Below are 23,529 nucleotides of genomic sequence, written 5' to 3'. Positions count from 1 at the left end.
AGCCTTGTGGTTAGAGCGTTGGACTAGTAACCGAGCTGACAAGGTAAAAAATCTGTCGTTCTGCCCCTGAACAAGGCAGTTAACCCACTGTTCCTTCATTGAAAATAAGAATATGTTCATAACTGACTTGCCAAGTTAAGTAAAGGTAAAACTTTTTTTTTTAAACAGCGTTGTGGTTCCAACCCTTCCTGAACGCAACACGGGTCTGAGATGCACTGACTGAGGCGCCGGTAAACCAATAGAAACAGAGCTCCACTATGGGGCGGAGCTCCAGATATAGAACATTTTAGTCCTGAAGGTTTTGGATATATGTACGCTCCCCTATGCCTGATTGGAATGGTTAGTGGAGCCATTATCACAATTTTGCATACATATCTGATTCTTCTACATCTGCAAAAGGGGATGAGGGCTAGGCCAGTGATTGTTTCTGGACTGTGATTTTGTGATTGAATTCACATGATCATTTCATAACTAGGACCAGGAAAAATTATTCAAATCAAATCAAATCAAATCAAATTTATTTATATAGCCCTTCGTACATCAGCTGATATCTCAAAGTGCTGTACAGAAACCCAGCCTAAAACCCCAAACAGCAAGCAATGCAGGTGTAGAAGCACGGTGGCTAGGAAAAACTCCCTAGAAAGGCCAATACCTAGGAAGAAACCTAGAGAGGAACCAGGCTATGTGGGGTGGCCAGTCCTCTTCTGGCTGTGCCGGGTGGAGATTATAACAGAACATGGCCAAGATGTTCAAATGTTCATAAATGACCAGCATGGTCGAATAATAATAAGGCAGAACAGTTGAAACTAGAGCAGCAGCACAGTCAGGTGGAAGTTGAAACTGGAGCAGCAGCATGGCCAGGTGGACTGGGGACAGCAAGGAGTCATCATGTCAGGTAGTCCTGGGGCATGGTCCTAGGGCTCAGGTCCTCCGAGAGAGAGAAAGAAAGAGAGAAGGAGAGAATTAGAGAACGCACACTTAGATTCACACAGGACACCGAATAGGACAGGAGAAGTACTCCAGATATAACAAACTGACCCCAGCCCCCCGACACAAACTACTGCAGCATAAATACTGGAGGCTGAGACAGGAGGGGTCAGGAGACACTGTGGCCCCATCCGAGGACACCCCCGGACAGGGCCAAACAGGAAGGATATAACCCCACCCACTTTGCCAAAGCACAGCCCCCACACCACTATTATTGACTTCTGTCTGTACTGGTAGTTCTGTCCTCCAGCACCAAGACATTGATGTCGTGCCCTGTGAAGCTTACAGTCATTCATCACATCTTCATACCTTAATCATTCCCATTAATATTCTACTTATCACACATTAAAGGAAAATGTCTGGATTTAGACAATGAGCAATGCTAGCAAATACCCATAGATTTAGTCTTTGTGATAACTCTAGTTAGTATTGGCTCTGGAAACTACCTCTACCTTCCTTCATACTGGACACAGAGACTTAAAAATTGTATCCACAAGTTCATCCAACTCTGGGGAAGTAGATAAATGGCCTCTGCCAAAATCCCAATGTATCCCTTTAAGCTTCTATTTAAGCTTCTATGGATGTGAATTGTCCATGCACTCTTCTTTAACTGGGTCATTTATATTACTTCTGCTACCCACCATAACAAAAAATTGTTCAACAATGGTTATTTTTCATTTGACAACAGCAAGCAGGGAAATACTTCCAAAGAGATGTTTAACAGTCTTGTTCGTTGTGAACAAACTCCAGTCTTCTACTTTAAAGTTGTTAATAATTAGATCCTAATGTGAGATTTAACTGGTGAGACTGGGGGGAAGGGGCGGGGGGAGCCTGCAGTGGTGCCTTGAATCGAAATACAGGTTAAAGATGTCATTGGTCAGATGGTCAAGAAAAGTTAATGGCCTTACAGATAGTGTTAAAGCACAATTAAATATATATATATTTCCCCTAATTTCCACAGAGGCCTTCCAGGCGTTGGATAGAGAAGGCACTGGAACTGCTGAATTGAATATCACAGAGGTGAGACCATTTTAATGTCAATGCTTTGTGTCTTTTAATCACTGATTCACTATGGATAACATAACCTTATCCACTCGGGTCTTTGGCTCTCACCGTGGCTGTATATGACCATGTGTGGTTGAAGTGTATGGTGATCTAGTATGCTGTAGAAGAGGACACATACACACCCATAGTAGAGGACAACCATAGCCTCAAAGAGCCTCCAAAGCATCTCAGTGCACCCAACTAAGGCTTGCATCATCTCAAACAATCTCAAAGAATCTACTACTCCCTACTTTTTAATCACCACTACAAATACCTTGCTGCCTCTGCTCAATAACTTGGGAATTGCATTTAACCTGGTCAATTACACGTGATCAAAATGAAATGCTCTACTAAGGGAGTCGCTGCATATAAATCACTGCACGCATTATACGATGGCAAAGTTTTCAGGGCATACCGTTGTGCCTGTATTTTTAAAGTTCCATTTCAAACCTCTTAGCTTTTCCTCTCTTGGTTTAACCATCAAATTCAGATGCTAGTCTGTAATAAGAGATAATGACATCATACTCTGACATTATGTATTTTTGACTACCTTTCACAGGATCTTGGATTATAGAAAGTAAGTAGAGCTATAGGCTGCTAATGAACTGTAAATTGTACTGATGCCTTAGTCTTTAGGATACCTCAGTACAGTAAACTACATCAGTTAAAGACAGAAATATAACTAATATTTTTCTCAATATGGCAATTTTAGTCTAAAATTGGTGAGGGTACTTTCAACTAAAACACAAAACGTAGGAAAGGGACTCCTCAAAATGTGACAAGGTAAAAAGTAACTGCACAAAAAGTATGCTGAACTGCACATTTTAATTATGCGAAGAATGTCACTGAATAAAACGGACTTATATAACTTTTGAGTTATTCATTTTCTAAAGATGATTGAGAACATGGTGTGGGATTCTGTATTTTACATTATAGCCATTACCATATATATATATGATTAAATATTATCTGATGTTGGCTGTGTGAAGTATCTGCATTTGTGCACTTGAGCATCATCATGAGATGAAACAACTGCTTGCTACATCTACTTGCCTGTTTGTGTGTGTGACAAGAACTGAGTTACATGGTGTGACCTGCATGTTGCAAAACTGTAGATAACAGCCCAGCAGATGCTTTGTCCTTGTGTTTGTATGTAACCATATTGAGCACATGGTGTGACTTGCTGTATCTTACAAAGTTATGGTTAAGCAGGCATAGGGAGGGGTGGTCATTACGAGGTTTAACTGAGATGGAAAAATACTGAACAACACAATAGCAGGAACTGAGCAACTGTTATAACAAGGCTGCGATACCAGAACAGTAAGAATCTATACATCGACGGAGGGAGGACTCCAAGAAGCGCCAAGAGGCGGGGACCCGCCTGAGCGCCTGCGATAGGCTGAGCAAATCTAAACCAGCTCAGCCTCTACTGTGATAGGCCAACAGACGGGTTGGAACTATGTCCATCACAGTATAAGAACACTGTTTACATACATCCTGTCAGTTCCCTGTTCTGCCCTGTGAGGTATTACAGTGAGCCCGTGAAAGTTGCATTTGCCATTTATTGCTTAGTTAATAAAAAATACAAAGTATACAATCGGTGACTCAGTCATATTTATCCTGATTCCAGATTCGAATTTACGCAACTCTAACAATGGTTAATGCATTGTTATTAATCCCCAATGCATTCAAGGTGTGTATGAATGTAAACTTTTGATAATTATTATTTATCATTGATATGAAAGATAAGGTCCTTTTGCTTCCAAAACCGTACCGCAAGCAATGTTAATGTTCAGACCAAGCGTCTGGGATCTTTAAAGAACTCTCCCCTACAGAAGACACCTTTGTCCAATGACTTATAGTATAGTGTAATGAAATTTAAGAGTCATGATCAAGCGCTACCCCAACACTTGATTTGCTGAGAGGTAGAAATGTAACCACTTTCATATTCAAGCATTGATATGCAAGGATTAACAGTCCATGAGATCTTGATTAAACATTTGAAAGCTACAACCTTATTTGGGGTTATGATTATACATGACTGTTACTAAGCATGGAGGCATTTAATGACTCTTCCAGAATAAATGGGTAAATTAAATGACCATTTAACATGGATGTAGCAGATTTCTCAAGATGAAACAAACATTACATTTGGATACATTTATTGTTCAAGCTCTCAGTGACAAATGCCAATAATGTGGGAATAGTGACATCAACAAGAAAAACTGTCTATTGGTCGGAGGAGTCAATGCTGTTCTACTCTTTGGTCTTTGCGTCCTTGCTCTCGATCAGTCCAAGAAGAAAAGCATCTGCTTCTAGTAGTGTTGTGTCGGTGTTCGCACCCAGGAAGCGAGATGTGAGCTCGAGGTCCTCAAGACGCAGACGGACCCTGCTCCCCCTCTGGTACTTCTCTCCATCCACTGTCGGTCGTTTACATACACAATGGAACTTGGCACCAAAGTCAATGTATAAATCGTCTTTGATTATGTGAAATATCTTCCCGATTACCATTCTGTCCTTTGCTGGCCCCATCTGCATGAGAGGAGAATTTCGTAGCAATGACGCAAATGATTTTTCATTTCTTGTAGACCCAAGTCTGACAGTAGTTCCCGTCTGATTTTGTCTCTGCTGAAGGTCTGTGTGTTGTTCATATGCTGCAGCGAAGCCACTTTTCACCTTGTCGGCTGCTGGTTTTTGCGTTTCTTCCACCGCTTTTCCTTCCGATGTCTCCCCGCTATCTGTGCTGAATAAGGACTTGCAAATATCAATTGCTCTTTTTGGAAACACACATGTGCCAGTCCTCAGACCTGCCACGACCTTGCACAAAGCTGCCATCTTGGTGTGTCTGCCGCAAAGGACGGTGGGTGTTTTATTTGTGTTACATTTAAATGAAAAAGGAAGGAATACCACAATAATCAAATAAAAATAACAAACTCATTACATTGGTGGTGGCAAAATTAGTATAAAAAACAAAACCCTTAAAAAACGCTACATCGTCACGTTACGTTTTTTTTTTAAAGCTCTCCAGCTTCCGTGGCATAAAACATTTTGACGTCAGCGTAAATATCCGGTAGTAACTCGACAAAGTATCTTTACTTATTTCTGTTCTCTCTTTGGCAACATCATGGAGTTGTTTCTTTCTGGTCCACTTCTTCATTTTTGCAACGCTTCTTTTCCTACTGGAGCATCTGTTCGTGATCTAGTTGATATCTTTACGAAAGAAAAGGTTAGTATCAAAATGGTCGTGTTATCAATTCAACTGAAATATTACTTCATAGGTTCTACATCCAACAAGCTAGCTAATAGTAGCTTGATAACTAACGCGGTATTAGCGGAAGCTAGCTAGCTATCTAGTTTAACAAACTTTGCCAACCATGGTTTGAACATACGTAGTTTTTTCTGCACTGTATTTTTTTAATAACTAGCTAGCTAGTACTGGCATTACTAATACTAGTAGTGATGTGCGTATTTTCCTTTCAAGACGATTCCATACGCATTTAACGTTCGATGGGCTCCGATGCGATTCAATAACGAAACATTTTTCAACATTTTAGTCATTTAGCACATGGTTCCCAATCTTTTTGGTGGGTTTATAAAGAACTCCGTCCGGCTTTAAACGTACTCTTGAACGTTGTAATAGTAGAATGTGCAATTTCGAAATTGAGTAGTGCACCATCAGGTCCTCTTGTCATGTTTGTCATTGATCAACTAGCCTATGTCAGCAGTGTTGTTTTTAATGTAGTTTTTTTTTTTTTGCCCATAGATATTGTTGTAATTTTTTTGTCACTCAAATATTACATGAATACACATTAGACAGCAAATTGTATAGAATTGCAAAACAAAAAGTAGCTTTAAAACTGCACTTTGTTTTTGTGCTCCACATGACAATTTGTAGAATTGAAGGAAAAAAGTTTTACCCTGCAAAATAATTTCCACCAACAAGAGGGGTGTGAACGGTTTGTGTCATGGACTGTGCTTTTGCTGATAGAAATAGACGTGGGGGGCGCGGGATGTTACCCAATGCTGGAAGTGGGGGCCCCAATTGGAAAACTTTTGAGAACCCCTGATTTAGCAGATGCTGTAATTTAGAGTTATTTACATTTAGTGCTTTAATCCTAAAATAGCAATGGGCGACAACCACATATCACATGCATATAAATGGACATTTTCCTCAAAGTAGCCATCATTAGAGTCAGAGCTAGAAGGGGGGGGGGGGGGGGGCAAGTGCTGGTTCAGTTGTTTATTTTTGTTAATCTCTTGTGTACAGATGAAACAGCAAGAATCTGTCAAAGCCCAAGTAGAACAACATATGCTCGGTCCAAGACTTGCTCTTTTCTGATAAATGATGGATTTACTCATTTTCTTGATTTTCTTTTTTAAAACATTTGACATGGTTGAACACCCTTATTTTCTATCCTTTGGAGCTTTATGGTTTTGGAGGAAAGTTCAGGAACTTATTAGATCCTTTTATCAAAACACTACTAGCTCAGTGTCCTTAACACTAGGGACTTCTCCACGATTTGACATAAGTTGTGGAATTCAACAAGGCTGCTCTATTTCACCATCACTCTTTCTTATGTCTGCAGAAATTCAGTCAATTCTTATCAAGAATTCTGATATTGAACAGCAGTGTTTTTGATGACCAGATTTTCATAAATCAGCTGGCAGTTTGTTTTTGAGAAATATTGTCCAGTTTCCAAAAGCTCTCTGAACCATAAAACAATTTCCCAAAGCTTACGTTTTACACCTTCAATTAAGGAAGTGTGAATTAGTGGCTCTTGCATGACTGTCACCTTGTGGTGGCTCATGATATTCCAATTAAATCCACAGACAAATATCTAGGTATACATATTACCAAAGATGTCAAGATAAGTGAGACTTTCAGTGTCTGGAATAATTTGGATGAATGCAAGGCCAGACTTAACAGATGGATGCAAAGAGATGTCTCTATTTGGTCGCATATATTTAACTAAAATAAAGTTTATCCAGGTGCATTTATCCAGCTTAAAGAAAAGCCATGAAGGCCATTTTAATTTAGACTATCTAGGAAAGGAAAGTTCATTTGTGACAAGCTGTCTTGGTAAAGGAATATATGTTATGCCTTATTGTATTTGGACATTGACAAAGCATTTTTAATAAAGAGTAGCAGTTTTTCCTGGTTTTGGATTTTCGTCTGTGATTATTTGGATGACTCAGGATTGGGCGAAGGCGGTGGTTAAACTGATGTCCACTAGAATCTACAGCCACAAAGTCAAAATAGGCTGTATCGTAAAAATTCTTGAAAATACAGATGTTTTTGGGGGCCATGGTAAACATGGGTGACATTATTGGAAGAGATGGGTTTAGCCAAGAGTTTGTCTGTAAGGGAGGAGACTTCACTTCCTTTCTTTGCACAAAGGCAGAGAGGCCCATCTCGGTGGAAAATCTGTCTCCCTCCAGCAGGTGGTGGTTTTTGTTGTTTTACCAATTAAGAAAGTAGTTTTTCTATGGAGGTCAATGGGGGGGGGGGGGCTTATTTGGTATGTGACGTTATTTGATCAAATAGTTTCGTAATGCACAAATTAAGAGTGTACTGATTTATATAAGTAGGACACGTGGTATCCCATCAACTTTGAGATAAAACACTGTTGGAGTTGTCTCTAAATTGCTATGCATATTCATGTATTGAAGCTAGTAGCATAGCATCTCTCTCCATTGACTACAGGCGGTTGACGTCACAACCCTCATTTTAATATCTAAAAAAGGAGTACAATGAGATTTATCCACCAATCCAGATAAAGGATAGGCTGGAGCTAGACAGCCCCCCGTGCCTCTGAGGACCACGATTCCCATTATTTGGGCGGAGAGACATGTTTCTTGTCAGTATATCCATAATCTTTGACAGATAATCACAGTTGTTAATGAGATTACGTTTTATATAGCCTAGGCAGCCGATAGTGGGCGCTAGATCTGCACAATCATCGAGGGTTGATGTGCGTTCCCGGTAATATACTCGTGTACCCCGTGGACCGGCTCGTACATAAAGCATCTTCCATTCAGGCTGCAAAGGCATAATTTTCCTCCTTTGCTTTCTATAATGGCAAGCTGCCGGAAATAGAACAGGAAAAATATGTGTACTGTCTTAAAACATCTTCCACCACCATTTTTGTATTTTCGGACAACTTGGGATGTTGCACACCGCTTTCGACAGTGCACACTCTTGACTTTTCAGCTGAAATCACCATCAGATTTAAAGTGTTAGAGATAGTAATGGATCAATACTTATCTCTAAAAATAGCTATGACATAGCCAATGAATAAATGGCATGAATTTGGATTTCACCCCCGTCTCATCAAATTGTATTGACACATGAGTGAGCTTCTCTTCTTCTCATGCTTCAACCACGCAGCTTCAACCATGCGGGTAGCTAAAGAAGTCATAGCCAAGAAGACTCGAGTCTGTAATTACTGCCAAAAGGTGCTTCAACAAAGTAAAAGGCCTGAAACTTATGTAAATGTGATATTTTAGTGTTTATTTTTTTAAATAAATTAGCAAAAATCTAAAATCCAGTTTTTTCTTTGTCATAATGCAGTATTTTGTGTAGATGGAGGGGAATAAAACATTAAACTACATTTTAGAATAAGGCAGTAATGTAACAAAATGTGAAGAAAGTCAAGGGGTCTGAAAAATAAAAATAAATGTTACTTTTTTTTTTAACTAGGCAAGTCAGTTAAGAACATTCTTATTTACAGCTACTGATATTGCCTGGGGTTGTAGCTTAGTGACTGTCAACACAATTAAATGCTTAGTTCTACACTGAAGGAGAGAAGGCAGTTGTTACCAAAGATTAGTTATTTTCCGAAGGTAGAAAGTAATTTGAGCAACAACAAAAAATGGAACTTGTGATTCGTAACGTTTGAATCGATTTCCTGGCCTATTCTACATTTGGATCGGTTTGGAGTCCTGAAGACCAACCGTACTCATATCTTTCACATCAGTCCCCGGTTCAAATGTTTGTTCAATCATTACGTCCCTACTAGCTAGCTACTTGCCTAATGTTTCTTCTATACTTGTCAGGGAATCCCGTCATCGGATCTCTATGTCAAGAATAATGGACGACTATCAGAGCTTGATGAGAAATTGCAGGCTGGAGCGGTGTATCGACTGGAACCTCGTCTCTGTGGAGGGAAAGGAGGTAACTAAGTAGTTTTTAAAGTCTGCTTGTCCCTTAGACTTACAGTAACAGGTTCATTACTATAACTTCTAGTTAGCTAGCTACTTAAGAAAATGATAATTTACTGTTAAGCCTAAAGTTAGTGGACAGGTGTGAAATGTTGCTTACATTTATTCTGAATAAGTGAGTAAATGAAGAACTAACTCTTCCATTATTTGTAACTGGCAGGCTTTGGGTCTATGCTTAGGGCTCTTGGGGCACAAATTGAGAAGACCACAAACCGCGAAGCCTGCAGAGACCTAAGCGGAAGGAGACTAAGAGATGTCAACCATGAGAAAGAGTAAGATGGTCACCCACAGACTCAATTTTATCTGGTATTTGAATGGGGTTTTTGATCGTCAGTTTGCACTTTTGGTACAATGGGATGAATAAATAGGTAATGAAAATGTAGTCATATTGTGTGTGTGTGTGTGTCTTCAGGATGGCAGAGTGGCTTAAGAAGCAGGCAGACCGCGAGGCAGAGAAAGAGCAAAGGCGTCTGGAGAGACTGCAGAGGAAGCTGGCCGAGCCCAAGCATCACTTTACAGACCCGGAGTACGAGAAGCAGTGCCACGATCTCTCAGAACGCCTGGAGGACTCTGTTTTAAAAGGCAAGAATTTCAAATGGATATTTAGAATGAAATGGTAGAATAGTATGTTTATTGTCCATTTGTAAGAATGGTAATGTTTGTTTTTCACCCAACCCCTCTGAGACACACTGAAGCTGCACAGGGCCAAACAGTGCAGAGCCCCTGGTGTAATTTTTATGGAGATGTGTTTATATATGCACTACTGGGCACAAGTTTTTGTACACCTACTCATTCAAGGATTTTTCTTTATTTTTACTATTTTCTACATTGTAATAATAGTAAAGACATCAAAGCTATGAAATAACATATGTGATCATGTAGTAATCGAAAAACTGTTAAACAAATCAAAATATGTTTTAGATGTTAGATTCTTCAAAGTAGCCACCCTTTGCCTTGACAGCTTTGCACGCTCTTGACATTCTGTCAACCAACTTCATGAGGTAGTCACCAGGAATGCATTTCAATTAAGGTGTGCCTTGTTAAAAGTTCATTTGTGGAATTTCTTTCCTTAATGCATTTGAGCCAATCAGTTGTGTTGTGACAAGGTAGAGGGGGCTTTACAGAGTCGAACCAGAGTGTATGTAGTGAGGCCTCTAGCACTGAGATGCAGCGCCTAGACCTATTTGGTAAAAGACCAAGTCCATATTATGGCTCCCGAGTGGCGCAGCTGTCTAAGGTGCTGCGTCTCAATGCTAGAGGCGTCACTACAGACACTGGTTCGACTCTAGGCTCTATCACAACCAACTGATTGGGAGTTCCATAGGGCTGCACACAATTTGCCCAGCCTCGTCCGGGTTTAGACGGTGTAGGCCGTCATTGTAAATAAGAATTGGTTCTTAACTGACTTGCCTAGTTAAAATAAAAATGTAAAGAACAGCTCAAATAAGCAAAGAGAAATGATAGTCCCTCAGTCACCTCTAAGACATGAAGGTCAATCATTATGGAACATTTCAAGAACTTAGAAGGTTTCTTCAAATGCAGTCACAAAAATCAAGCGCTATCATGAAACTGGCTTTCATGAGGACCGCAGGTATGGAAGACCTAGAGTTGCCTCTGCTGCAGAGGATAAGTTCATTAGAGTTACCAGCCTCAGAAATTCCAGCCCAAATAAATGCTTCACAGATTTCAATTAACAGACCCATCTCAACGTCAACTGTTCAGAGGAGACTGTGAAATAGGCTTTCATGGTCGAATTGCTGCAAAAACAACAACACTAAAGGACACCAATAATAAGAAGAGACTTGCTTGGGCCAAGAAATGCGAGCAATGGACATTAGACCGGTCTGATGAGTCCAAATTGGAGATTTTTGGTTCCAACGGCCGTGTCTTTGTGAGATGCAGTGTCGGTGAACGGGTGATCTCTGTATGTGTATTTCCCACTGTAAAGCATGGAGCAGGAGGTGTTATAGCTTGGAGGTGCTTTGCTGGTGACACTGTCAGTGATTTATTTAGAATTCAAGACGCGCTTAACCAGCATGGCTACCACAGCCTTCTGTAGCGATACGCCATCCCACCTGGTTTGTTTTTCAACAGGACAATGACCCAACACACCTCCAGGCTGCGTAAGTGCTATTTTTACCAAGAAGGAAAGTGATGAAGTGTTGCATCAGATGACCTAGCCTCCACAATTACCTGACCTCAACCCAACTGAGATGGTTTGGGATGAATTGGACTGCAGAGTGAAGGAAAAGCAGCCAACAAATACTCGGCATATGTGGAAACTCCTTCAAGATTGTTTGAAAAGCATTCCAGGTGAAGCTGGTTGAGAGAATGCCAAGCTTTTGTAAAGCTGTCATTAAGGCAAACGGTGGCTATTTGAAGAATCTCAAATAGACAAGTCAAAATATATTTTATAACACTTTTTTGGTTACTACATGATTCCATATGTTATTTCATTGTTTTGTTGTCTTCACTATTATTCTACCATGTAGAAAATAGTCAAAATAAATTAAAACCCTTGAATGAGTAGGTGTATTCAAACTTTTGACTGGTGCTGTATATACGTTTCTTAATGATCTGTGCTGTGGAAAATGATTACAATGTAAAGAGCTGTTTGTTCCATAGAACTAATTCAAGGGTGAGTCTAACAGTCTGTTTTTTAGGAATGCAAGCCTCTTCCAGCGGACTAGTGAAAGTAGACGAGGCACCGAAACGCAAAAAGCCACCTCCAAACAAAGGCCAAGGGAAAAGCAAGAAGAAATGCTTTTGGTGAATGAGCTTTGTCACCTTGGTTTAACATTTTTTTGTAAATAAAATAAATAATAATAATCTTTAAAGCTTCTTAAATTAAAACATTCCCAAAAAATGTCATGGGGACAAAACTGATAGTGAAATGTTTTGGATATTACAGGACGGGTGTTGGTGGCCTGGATGACCTCGACAGCTCTGAGGATGACGATGATGCAAGCGACAGCGGGAACTCTCCCTCCACATCTGCTTCCGGTTCAGGGGTACCCGATTGTCCCGTAACGGGAGCAACGTCAGCTCACACATCAGCCTCTCAGAGCACAGCGGAACAAACGGCAACTCCGGAAGCTCCTAGGGAAAGCAGCAACTCCATCTCAGGACCCAGCTCTCCAGAGAGCCCAGCCGAGGTGCAGACACAATCTCAAGCAGAGGCAGTAGCTTTTGCTACCAGTGGTAGTGGGGAGCAGAAGGATGTGGTCCCCACAGAAGAAACATTCCCAAAGACCGACAATCTAAGCGTAGCTCAGAGTAGCGTCAACCAAACCGCTGTGAGTTTCTTATTGTTCCACTCAAGATTTGTCCTATTGGTTCTTGTTACTTCATTATTTAAGGTTTTCCATTTTCATTATCCACCCATACATGCTCCTTAGTTGTTCTGGGTCCCACAAATTAAGCAGATTTCCTTGTGAGCATAATGCAAATGAGATGTTGGGATGACAAAAGCTGTTTAATGGCTCACAATGCACCATGAATAGGACTTTGCTACAAGACCAGCTGCAGTCACGCAAAATAGAACAGTGTAATGAACAGTTACTTTTAAAGATTAACTCATGTGTGTTTCTCCCCTGGTATGCAGTGTGAAGATGGGCCCTTAGACCTCCAGGCAGTGCACTCAGACAAGGAGTTGGAGACTTTGGGGTTGGACAGGCTAAAGGCAGAACTGATTGCACGGGGGATGAAGTGTGGGGGAACCCTGTCAGAGCGCGCTGCTCGCCTTTTCTCCACCGTAGGGCTTTCTGCAGAGGACATCGATCCTGCCCTGTTGGCCAAACCCAGCAAGGGCAAGAAGCAATGACTGCCTAGTGCCTATTACAGCACCATATAATATTGAGTCTTATGCTAAGTGTACTCCTGATAACTTGGTGACAATTAAGGCAACAGATTTAACTATGCCATGTGCCCCAGATTCAAAGTGTCTGATTTTTGTTTTCCCCAAATAGTGGACACATTTAAAGATTGTCACAGTATTGGATATATCCCAGAATTCTCCTGTTCTCAATACATTTCTGACATTTTTTCTAGTAGATTTTACTTTTTGAAATGTGTAAGTCAGTGTACTGTCCCTTATGTTGGATGAAATGTCCAAAATTAAATTAAGTTTCTCTTTATCACAGTAGCTAGGTTTTTATCCAATTGGTGACAGATTTTCATGCAAATATTCTAAAACGGATCACGCATTTTCCAACTAGAGATGTTACCATCACATGACTCCACGTTTACTTTGCTATGATGGTTATTATATCAACATTTGAGTATGAAGGTGTTTCCACTGCCATTTCTCGTGTAATTAATCTTCCAGAAACACGAAGTTCCCACCTTGTCTAGCCTTGTGTTTTGTTGACATTTGGAAAGTTTACCAACTCTTATTTGCTGTTTCCATCAGGACTGACAAATGTTTTTTAGCCAATGTACTTTACTCACGTAAAAAGGTTGGCTGGCAACCTGGTTAGTGAGTGGTTGTTCTCACAACCAATATCATTTTAGGACAGAGTAATTCTTTGGCTTAAAAATGAGGTTCATAACTCTGGAAATGTTTTTTTTTGTGGTCTTATGTTCCTTATTTGGATATATGATTGAATAAAAGGCCTTTCTCAAAGTTTCAAGGAGTTATTGTATTAAGTAAAAGTTTATCAATGTGACTTCATTTTTTTTTTTTACCATAAACAATATTTTTCTCCTCCTAGAATGAAAGGGGTTATCGGATGTTTTAAATCAAGCTTGACCTTTTAAAAAAATTAAATGATCAATGCATCATATTCATTTATGTCTGAAGTCAGAAATCACAAATGTAGTTAACAAAGGTTAATTAATTTAATGCCACAACCTGCCATTTCAACAGCCTGCCACTGTTTGGTAAGTTGAGGGCTGGGGAAATGTAGCCATTCACAGAGAGCTGGATGCAAGGATTCATAGTTTGAGATTGGCATGGTGGTTTAAATTTTATTTAAACTACATTGTTTACAAACACTTCTACTGAACAAAAATAAGATGCAACATGTAAAGTGTTGGTCCCATGTTTCTTGAGCTGACAAAATATCTTTGAATTTTTCAATGCACTCATTTTGTGCACCCTTTTGTTAAACAGCATGATCATTACACAGGTGCACTTTGTGCTGGGGCCAATAAAAGAACACCGAAAGGTGCAGTTTCATCACACAGCACAATGCCACAGATCTGAGGGAGTGTGCAATTGGCATGCTGACTGTAGGAATGTCCACCAGAGAATTTAATGTTCATTTCCCTACCATACATATCTCCAATGTTGTTTTAGAGAATTTTGCAGTACATCCAACTGGCCTGACAACTATGTGTAACCACACCAGCTAAAGACCACATCTGGCCTCTTCACCTGCGGGATTGTCTGAGACCAGCCACTCGCACAGCTGATAAAACTGAGTATTTCTATCTGTAATAAAGGCCTTTTGTGGGGATAAACTCATTCTGATTGGCTGGGCCTGGCTCCCAAGTGGCTGGGTCTATGTCCTCCCAGGCCCACCCATGGCTGCGCTCCTGCCCAGTTGTGAAATCCATAGATTAGGGCCTAATGAATTTATTTCAATTGACTGATTTCAGTTGACTGTAACTCAGTAAAATCGTTGAAATTGTTGCACATTGCGTTTGTATTTTTGTTCAGTATATATGACTAAAAACAATGGACTAATATTGCCTAAGACATTCTTCAAGAATCAATTGGTATATGTTATTCCTTGAAATGACCAGTCGCCTGTGAACAGCAGGAAATATTCTAGACTTCGAAAAGACATCACAAAAATCATATTACCTGCATAAAGAACAAAGATAATTGCCCAAAAAATAGGATTATATCTACACTTTGGTTTTGAAAAGCTCTGTCTTAAGTAGCCCTAGACCAATCAATCAAATGTATTTATAAAGCCTTTTTACATCATCATACAGAAACCCAGCTTAAAAACCCAAAGAGCAAGCAATGCAGATGTAGAAGCCCTGTGGCTTGGAAATACTCACTAGAAAGGCAGGAACCTAGGAAGAAACCTATCATTCTTCAAGATGTTCAAACATTCATAGATGACCAGCAGGGTCAAATAATAATCATAGTGATTATAGAGGGTCAGCACCTCAGAAGTAAATGTCAGTTGGCTTTTCATAGCCGAGCATTCAGAGCTTGAGACAGAAGGTACGGTAGAGAGGGAGAAAGAGGGTCAAAACAGCAGGTCAAGGTAGCACGTCCAGTGAACTGGTCAGGATTCCATAGCTGCAGGCAGAACAGCAGAAACTGGAGCAGCAGCACGACAAGGTGAACTGGGGACAGCCAAGAGTCGTCAGGCCAGGTAATTCTGAGGCATGGTCCTAGGTCCTCCAGGAGGGGAGACAGAGAGGGATGGGAGAATTAGAGGGAGCATACTTAAGATCATACAGGACAACAGATAAGACAGGAGAATTACACCAGATAGGATAGACTGACCTTAGCACCCCGGCACAAAAACTATTGCAGCATAGATACTGGGGACTGAGACAGGGAGGGCGCAAAACCAGACAGGAAGATCACGTCAGTGACTCAAGCACCCCTCCTAGGGATGGCATGGGAGAGCACTAGCTAGCCAGTGACTCAGCCCTCGTAATAGGGACAGAGGCAGAGAATCCAAGTGGAGAGAGGGGAGCCTGCCAGGCAGAGACAGCAAGGGTGGTTTGTCACTCCAGTGCCTTGCCATTCACCCTTCACACCCCAAGTCAAGACTAAACTCGATCATAAGACTGACTGAAGAGATTAGTCTTCAGTAAAGACTTAAAGGTCAAGACCCAGTCTGCGTCTCTCGCATAGATCAGCAGACCATTCCATAAAAATTGGGGAAAGCCCTACCACCAGATGTTTGCTTAGAAATTCTAGGAACAATAAGAAGGCCTTCATCTTGTGACCATCATCATAAACAATGTATGGCAGCACCAAATTGGAGAGATAGGTAGGAGCATGTCCATGTAATGCTTTGTAGGTTAGCAGTAAAATCTTGAAATCAGATCCTAGCCTTAACAGGAAGCCAGTGTTGAATAATCTGATCACATTTTTGGGCTCCAGTCAAGATTTTATCAACCGTATTTATCACTAGCTAAAGTTTGTTTGGTGCTTTATCCGGGTAACCGGAGAGTAGAGCATTGCGGTATTCTAATCTTGAAGTGACAAAAGCATGGTTAGTCTTTCTGCATCATTTTCTGACAAAAGTTTCAAGTTTTTTATCAATGTTACGAGGATGGAAAAAATGCTGCTCTTGAAACAATTTGTATATGTTTGTCAAAAGAGAGAAAAGGGTCCAGAGTAACGACGAGGTCCTTCACAGTGGATGCTGCTGAGGGGAGGACGGCTCATAATAATGGCTGGAATGGAGAAAATGGAATGCCATCAAACACATGGAAACAATGTGTTTGATGTATTTGATACCATTCCACCCATTCTGCTCCAGCCAACCACAAGCTCCAACCACGAGCCCGTCCTCCCCAATTAAGGTACCACCAACCTCCTGTTCACAGTTTTATTTGAGACGACTGTACAACCATTGAGATGAACTGTCAAATTAAACAGCAGATCTCTTTGTTTCTTGTTGGAAGTTGGAAGTTGGAAGCACAGAATCATCTAGAATGTGGTCTGGGGCTGTATGCTGTAACATTTAGATGCCCCTTCACTGGAACTAAGGTGCCTAGCCCATGAAAAACAGCCCCAAACCATTGTTCCTCCTCCACCAAACTTTACAGTTGACCCTATGCATTCGAGAAGGTAGCGTTCTCCTGGCATCCACCAAACCTAGATTTGTCCGTCTGACTGCCAGATGCTGAAGCGTGATTCATCACTCAACAGAACGTCTTTCCACTGTTCCAAAGTCCAATGGCGGTGAGCTGTACACAACTCCAGCCGACGCTTGGAATTGCGCATAGGCTTGGAATTAGGCTTGTGTGCGGCTGTTCTGCCATGGAAACCCATTTTATGAAGCTCTTGACGAACAGTTATTGTGCTGACGTAGCTTCCAGATGCAGTTTGGAACTCGATGGTGAGTGTTTTAACCGAGTACAAGTGATTTTTATGCACTAAGCGCTTCAGCACCTGGCGGTCCCGTTCTGTGAGCCTGTGCAGCCTACCACTTCGCGACTGAGCCATTGATGCTCCTAGATGTTTCCACTTCACAATAACAGCACTTACAGTTGATCGGGGCAACTGTAGCAAGGCAGAAATTTGACTAATTGACTTGTTGGAATGAGCACTATGACGGTGCCACGTTGAAAGTCACTGAGCTCCTCAGTAAGGCTATTCTAATGCAAATGTTTGTCTATGGAGATTGCATGGCTGTGTGCCTCATTTTGTACACCTGTCAGCACGAGTGTGGCTGAAATACACAAATCCACTAATTTGAACGGGTGTCCACATACTTTTGTATATATGTAGTGTATACAGTATATTCTCCAAATCTATGCAAATTGTTATTGTTCCTAAAGATTTTTAAATTGCCAAAGTTATCCCCCTCTATAAATCTTTGGATCCAAGATCTTTTACAAACTATCTCCCAATATCTGTACTACCATGTTTTTCTAAAATCCAAGAAAATGTGTGTATAAGAGAATGTTGAAACATTTAAATCAACACCGTATTCTTAATGAGCACCAACATGTTTTTTGTAAAAACTACTCCACAGATTTGTCTCTTTTGCAACTTATGGATAAAATCTTTACAGCCCATAACAACATTTTTTAAAATCTATCCAAAGCATTTGACACGGTTGATCATGACACACTACCTTCTAAATTGCATTATTACTGTTATATAGTTATGTTTATGCTAGAGAACAATTTGTTTATGCAAACGACTGTGCATCTACCAGGGCCAAGATATCCTGTGCTGTGCCACAGGGTTCGATAATTGGACCTTTGTTATTGATGACCTTGCTGCTGTGTCTTCTACTGTACTTCCCATTCTCTTTGCTGATGACACCAATTTAATGTTTTTATCACACAATCATTTTGATTCACTAATTAATGAAGCCAACTCAGGTATGGCCAAATTTTCTGAATGGTTTCAGATAAACAAATGCCCATTAAATGTTAAAAAATCTAACTTTATTCTAAAAACTAGTAAGAGTAAGACATATTGTAAAGAAAAGAGACATAATCTCAATTGGTGGGAATGAAATGGAACAAGTCACATCCACTAGATCCCACTAGTTCTAATTGATGAAAAGTTATCCTGGAAATGTCATATTACATTTGTCTGTAGCAAAGCAATGAAATCTGTTATCATCAGAAAGATTAGTGGTTTGGTTCATCAGGCTTGCTTCCTAACTCTATACTATAGCTTCATTTACCCATATCTCATTTACTGTAATATTGTCTTGGCCAGTACATATGCCTCCTACCTTCACAAATTACTCATCATACAAAGACATTTGCAAGACTAGCCACCTCCTCTAATTACTTAGCTCCATCTGCAACTTTGTTTGAGAAACTCAATATATTGTCTGTTTACAACATTAATGTACGCCAATTATGCACTTTCATCTACAAATACTCATACCTCCCAGACAGTTTACCTAAACCCCTCAATGGATTCTTCCAGGTTAATTCTGAAATCCATCTATATAACACTGCGATAACCTTCCCCCTGCCCTCCCCACCCCTCACAAAGTAAATTCTCTACCAGATACAGAGGAACCATACTCTGGAATTCTTATCTTCATATTGCCAAAACCTCATCATGGCTCAATAACTTGGGGACTGGGGGTCAGCCTGATGAACCAAACTACTCAATAATCCCCTCCATGTAGCCTAAACCCCCCCACACACACACACACACACATATAATCAAACATGTTTCTTCTTGTATGCTAAATATATAATGTACAATTATAGTTAATATGCTTTGTTTAACTGATATATATATATATATTTTTACACATGGATTCTTTAGGCCTTTTGCCATTTGGTAGGCCGTCATTGTAAATAAGAATTTGTTCTTCACTGACTTGCCTAGTTAAATAAATGTTCAATAAAATGTACAAAAATAAAGACATTCAGAAAGGTGGAAAAAATGCAAAAAGAGAGCCACTCTACAACTGATCACTAACCTAAACAGGTCTATAATAGATAGAAAGACTAAATGTGTTACAGCTTCCCCCAGTCTCCCCTTACTAATAGTGAGCGTGCAACTTTCAAACCATTTCTCCCACTCTAGCCTATCAGCAAATCAATGAAATTCCGATTTATAGAGGGAGATAACTTTGACCATTTTCAAGTCTTGAGGAAGAATACCAATTTGCATAGATTTGGTGAAGATACAGTATTCGCTACATATACAAAAGTATGTGGACACTCTTCAAATTAGTGGATTCTGCTATTTCAGCTGACAGGTGTACAAAATCAGGCACACTGCCATGCAATATCCATGGACAAACATTGGCATTAGAATGCCACACAGTTTGCAAGTTGTTCAACGAATGTAAAGGACGGAAGGTAACTATTGGGAACAGTAGGAAGCCCATGTTTCAATAGGCGATACGGTATTAATGTGTCATGAAAGGAGTGTGGATATTTGGCCTGGCGAAGCCTGGAATGGAATCTGATACTGGTCACGTTCCTCTGCTCACAGTGCATTTCCACATAACACTATAGGGGTGATGAAACAACAGAGCCCCATTCATTTTCAGTGGAGGGAAGCGAAGTGGACGGGGGGACGATGCGAGAAAGAGTGAACAGAGCAGGACCAAAGTTGGAGAAAGCTGAACTTTATGCAAATACTCTACGATAACGCGACGCTATTGACCAATTGAAGCTAACTACAGCTTCCAGCCCCTACTGGATTGGCTGTTGATACCTAGCACTACCTCAGCTGCTTGCTAGCTCCCACACGAAGGCAAAGCTAGAATGGCTATTGGAATTATAGTGTTATGTGGAAATGTACTGATAGACGTAGCCAGATCTTACGTCATATGTTATAGCAATCTGTCTGTAGATGACACATTCAATGACGTGGCACAAACCATTGGTTGATGCATGCAACATCTAAGCAGTGGAACGTGACCACTGCAATTATGAGTTTTTTACTCTGCTGGTCTTGCCTGGTCTCTGGAAGAAATTATGAGTCCTCATTGTCTGAGACCGAGTCAAGACTGAGTAAAAACGTATCAGACACTGAGACCAGACCAAGACCCTCAATATGTGGTCTTAATTACTACAACACTGAACTGTTCTTTGTAGTTACTGCAGACTGCAGATAGATATTATAGGGAAATATGGTCACAATGCGGACACAGTAGACAGATAACAGACACATTTTATAACCATGTGTAAACGTGACAGAACTTGTTTGGATCATCTTGATCAGATAATGAAGGTGAAAACAAGGCTTTTGGGTGTGCACAGCCTTTAGTAGCATTCAGAAAGCATATTGTACAAACCTAGGAACATACCTAGGGTTCCAAGGATGACTACAGGACAGAAAGAACACATTTATCCCAATGGTGGAAGGAAAAGGAAGACTCATTTTTATGTGAAAAAACAACAATAAGGAAATGACAATAAACTTCAGAACTTTAAAAGATGATCTCGGGCCCATTCACATTGACTCAGAGCAAATAGAAACAGTTGAGCAACACAAATATCTTGGAACTATAATTGACTCAAAACTCTCCTGGACTGCAAACACAAAACAGATGTACAAAAAGGGACAACAACGACTGTCTTTCATGAAGAGATTACTTACATATCAGGAGTTCATCTCAAGAACATGGAAACACTGTTCTCAGAGAGAGTAATGAGGGCAGGAGCGAGAATTGCCACTGATCTGACACACCCACTCAACCAGGAGTACCAGCTCATACCGCCGATGCAGAGTCCATCTTTACAACACCGCTAGAGCCCAGAAATCATTCATTCCCACCAGTATAAATAACTACTCACCCCCCACCTGAATTGATGAACATGTCTGCTGTCTTATTGCTTGTGATTTATGTATTTTACTAGTCAGTTAAGAACAAATTCTTATTTTCAATGATGACCTAGGAACAGTGGGTTTACGTGCCTTGTTCAGGGGTAGAACAACAGATTTTTACCTTGTCAGCTCAGGGACTCGATCTTGCAACCTTCCGGTTACTAGTCCAAAGATCTAACCACTCGGCTACCTGCCACCCCACTTATTGGTGATGCTGTGCTGTTGTTTGTCGAGATGCAAGACACATTTCCCAAAAGGGACACACAATAAATAACGTTTTAATATCTCATCAGAAAGTTCAAACCTCTTGGTGTAACAATTTAAGTTTTGGACTCACAGTAGCAGTAACCTGGGTTTGTGTCTTGGTCGGGCTACATATTCGCTATGCTGGTGTTAGAACTAGAAGTGTGTCCCAAGGGACTTGTGAGAGAAACATGGGGATGGCAGTAGCAGACAGTATGCATGTAGAGACCTTTGTACAACTACTAGTGACCTCATCAAGAAGTGGCAGAGTCCCAAATTGGGCTTAGCCCTGAATTTGCTACAATATGTTCAAAAACAGCAGTCTTCTGGTAGCCTAATATGGATGAGTGTAAAAATGATCATAATGGTTAATTTACGTTATCATTAGTCTTCATTTTATTTTGTGAATACTGTTACATATTTACTGATCTATTTGTGCATATGTAGCAGATGGGGATCTATGAAACTCACTCTTCATCCTGAAAGTGTCATCCCTTGCGCTATTGAAATAGGCATTTGTTTGGCAGTGCAATGGGTTGGAATGCTCTAGGAGGGCCTTCATGTGTGCTTGCGAGGCAGAGGTCCTGAGTTTGCGCTGGGTAGGAGCCGAATCGGGTGGAAGTGGCACTCCCTAAGCAAGCAGCATGATCTGCAGTTGCCACTTGGTAATTTGCAACTTCCAACTAATACAATTTGGTTTTGGTGAGCTGACTGGACTGGTTTTTAGTTAAGACAATATATTTGTTGTTCTTAAGATTTCAAGTAAATAAAACAGATGTGTTCCAATGATTCCAATGAGGTGTAACTAATAGGAAATACATAAAATAACACTTTACAAAATGCCTGTGGGCACTGACAGTCACACTTTGCAAAATTACTTTGCATGCGTTTTTGGATAAAGGGACTTTTATTCTGAAAACCTAACGGAAGTGTTACTTTGTCGCCACCTAATGGTTGTTGTTGGGAGAGAGGCTCACAATGGAATATGCCGGGCTTCCAATTGCCGGTAATTATTTTCCTAGCGTTCACGTCCATTTTCGGTGTCGTTCAAAGGGACTGTGAAGCAATTCGCCGCTTTTTTAACTTTTGCAACAAAAAGCCCATCATGGATTTCGAATATGTTTCTGACGCTTCTCAGTAGCTTTCTCTCGTGAGGCTGATTGCTTGATTTCCAGACCTTGTCACCTTGGTGGTGGATTTGTAACGATATATTTAGCCTCTCTCGTTTGGGATATTGCCATTGGAGCAAGAGAAGACGCAAACAGAAATTCAAATTGGATTGCCAGGTAAAAGACGATGCGGCTTCATTTAATTTGTTTTGACATATGGCCAGAAGGTAAAGACCTACATACAATATATACTATTGCGAGGGTTCACGTGTTTAAAAATGTTGACGCAGCGCAGCAATCATGCAGAATCGCATTCGCACTATTGTGCTCTGGGCCTGTCACGCCTATAGGCTAGTTGAGGGATAACCTACTTTATATAATTTTATAGTAGACCATTTGAAGAATTATTTCAAAACCAAACAACGTCGTGTCGTATGATCTAATTGACGTTCTATTATTAAAATAATTTTGCCCTGAGCTGTCTTTGCAGAAAGACTTTGTAGGATCCAGTGAGAGGAACGGTCTTGAGTCTAGCCCAGTTTCTAGACAGATATTGTAATCTCCATCTAGCAGCATAGGGTAACGTGGGGGTAACTGACCCTTCTGTAATTCTCACAGAAACTAATTTGTAACACTTTTCCTGGCTGCCACTACTCGAGTTAAGCTAAAAATGTTATCTATCTAATCTACATTTTTAAGTCACTAACATAACTATTCTGAGGTAAATTTATCTAATATTTAATAATTTAGAAAAATAAATTACTATATAGTACCACCTACTCATTCCAGAGTTTTTCTTTATTTTTTACTATTATTCTACAATGTAAAAAATAAAGAACAACACTTGAACGAGTAAGTGTCCATACTTTTGACTGGTACTGTGTTTGTGTGATATAGAGAACAAAGATATATATATATATATATATATATATATATATATATATATATACAAGCGAT

General features: G+C 40.3%; 3 protein-coding genes across 9 annotated transcripts in view; 2 read left to right on the top strand and 1 right to left on the bottom strand.

Annotated features, from left to right (window-relative positions):
• Nucleotides 1–3,575: 3,575 nt before the first annotated feature.
• On the bottom strand, nucleotides 3,576–5,023 carry mrps28 (mitochondrial ribosomal protein S28). Its single transcript, XM_031827923.1, has one exon. It carries the CDS (start codon nucleotides 4,864–4,866, stop codon nucleotides 4,288–4,290), a length of 579 nt encoding a protein of 192 aa, XP_031683783.1. The 5' UTR covers nucleotides 4,867–5,023; the 3' UTR covers nucleotides 3,576–4,287.
• Nucleotides 5,024–5,042: 19 nt separating this feature from the next.
• On the top strand, nucleotides 5,043–13,879 carry LOC109890814 (replication stress response regulator SDE2). The gene is made up of 7 exons (XM_031827914.1): nucleotides 5,043–5,257; nucleotides 9,088–9,205; nucleotides 9,413–9,524; nucleotides 9,665–9,834; nucleotides 11,916–12,021; nucleotides 12,164–12,548; nucleotides 12,857–13,879. Exons 1-7 carry the CDS (start codon nucleotides 5,156–5,158, stop codon nucleotides 13,073–13,075), a joined length of 1,212 nt encoding a protein of 403 aa, XP_031683774.1. The 5' UTR covers nucleotides 5,043–5,155; the 3' UTR covers nucleotides 13,076–13,879.
• Nucleotides 13,880–22,408: 8,529 nt separating this feature from the next.
• The window catches only part of LOC109890647 (CSC1-like protein 2), an 84,841-nt gene continuing 83,720 nt past the window's right edge, over nucleotides 22,409–23,529 (top strand). For 4 of the 7 annotated variants that reach the window (XR_004210451.1, XM_031827879.1, XM_031827871.1 and 1 more), the window contains exon 1: nucleotides 22,409–22,469. Coding sequence is in view for 3 of the 7 variants with exons in the window: in XM_031827879.1 (XP_031683739.1) it covers nucleotides 22,414–22,469 (56 nt within the window). In the remaining 4 variants the exon portion in view is untranslated. Of the gene's footprint in view, nucleotides 22,750–23,529 lie in introns of all 7 variants that reach the window. The other 3 variants (XM_031827903.1, XM_020482618.2, XM_020482636.2) reach the window with 2 other exon arrangements.

The sequence above is a fragment of the Oncorhynchus kisutch genome, linkage group LG1, assembly GCF_002021735.2.
Source record: "Oncorhynchus kisutch isolate 150728-3 linkage group LG1, Okis_V2, whole genome shotgun sequence".
Lineage (NCBI taxonomy): Eukaryota > Metazoa > Chordata > Actinopteri > Salmoniformes > Salmonidae > Oncorhynchus > Oncorhynchus kisutch.
This window is presented reverse-complemented; position numbering and strand designations above follow the sequence as displayed.

Coding starts and splice junctions, on each gene's coding strand:
- mrps28 (XM_031827923.1), bottom strand. CDS start 4,866: ATGGCAGCTTTGTGCAAGGTCGTGGCAGGTCTGAGGACTGGCACATGT.
- LOC109890814 (XM_031827914.1), top strand. CDS start 5,156: ATGGAGTTGTTTCTTTCTGGTCCACTTCTTCATTTTTGCAACGCTTCT. Junction 5,258..9,087: donor ATATCTTTACGAAAGAAAAG/GTTAGTATCAAA, acceptor TATACTTGTCAG/GGAATCCCGTCATCGGATCT. Junction 12,549..12,856: donor GTAGCGTCAACCAAACCGCT/GTGAGTTTCTTA, acceptor CCTGGTATGCAG/TGTGAAGATGGGCCCTTAGA.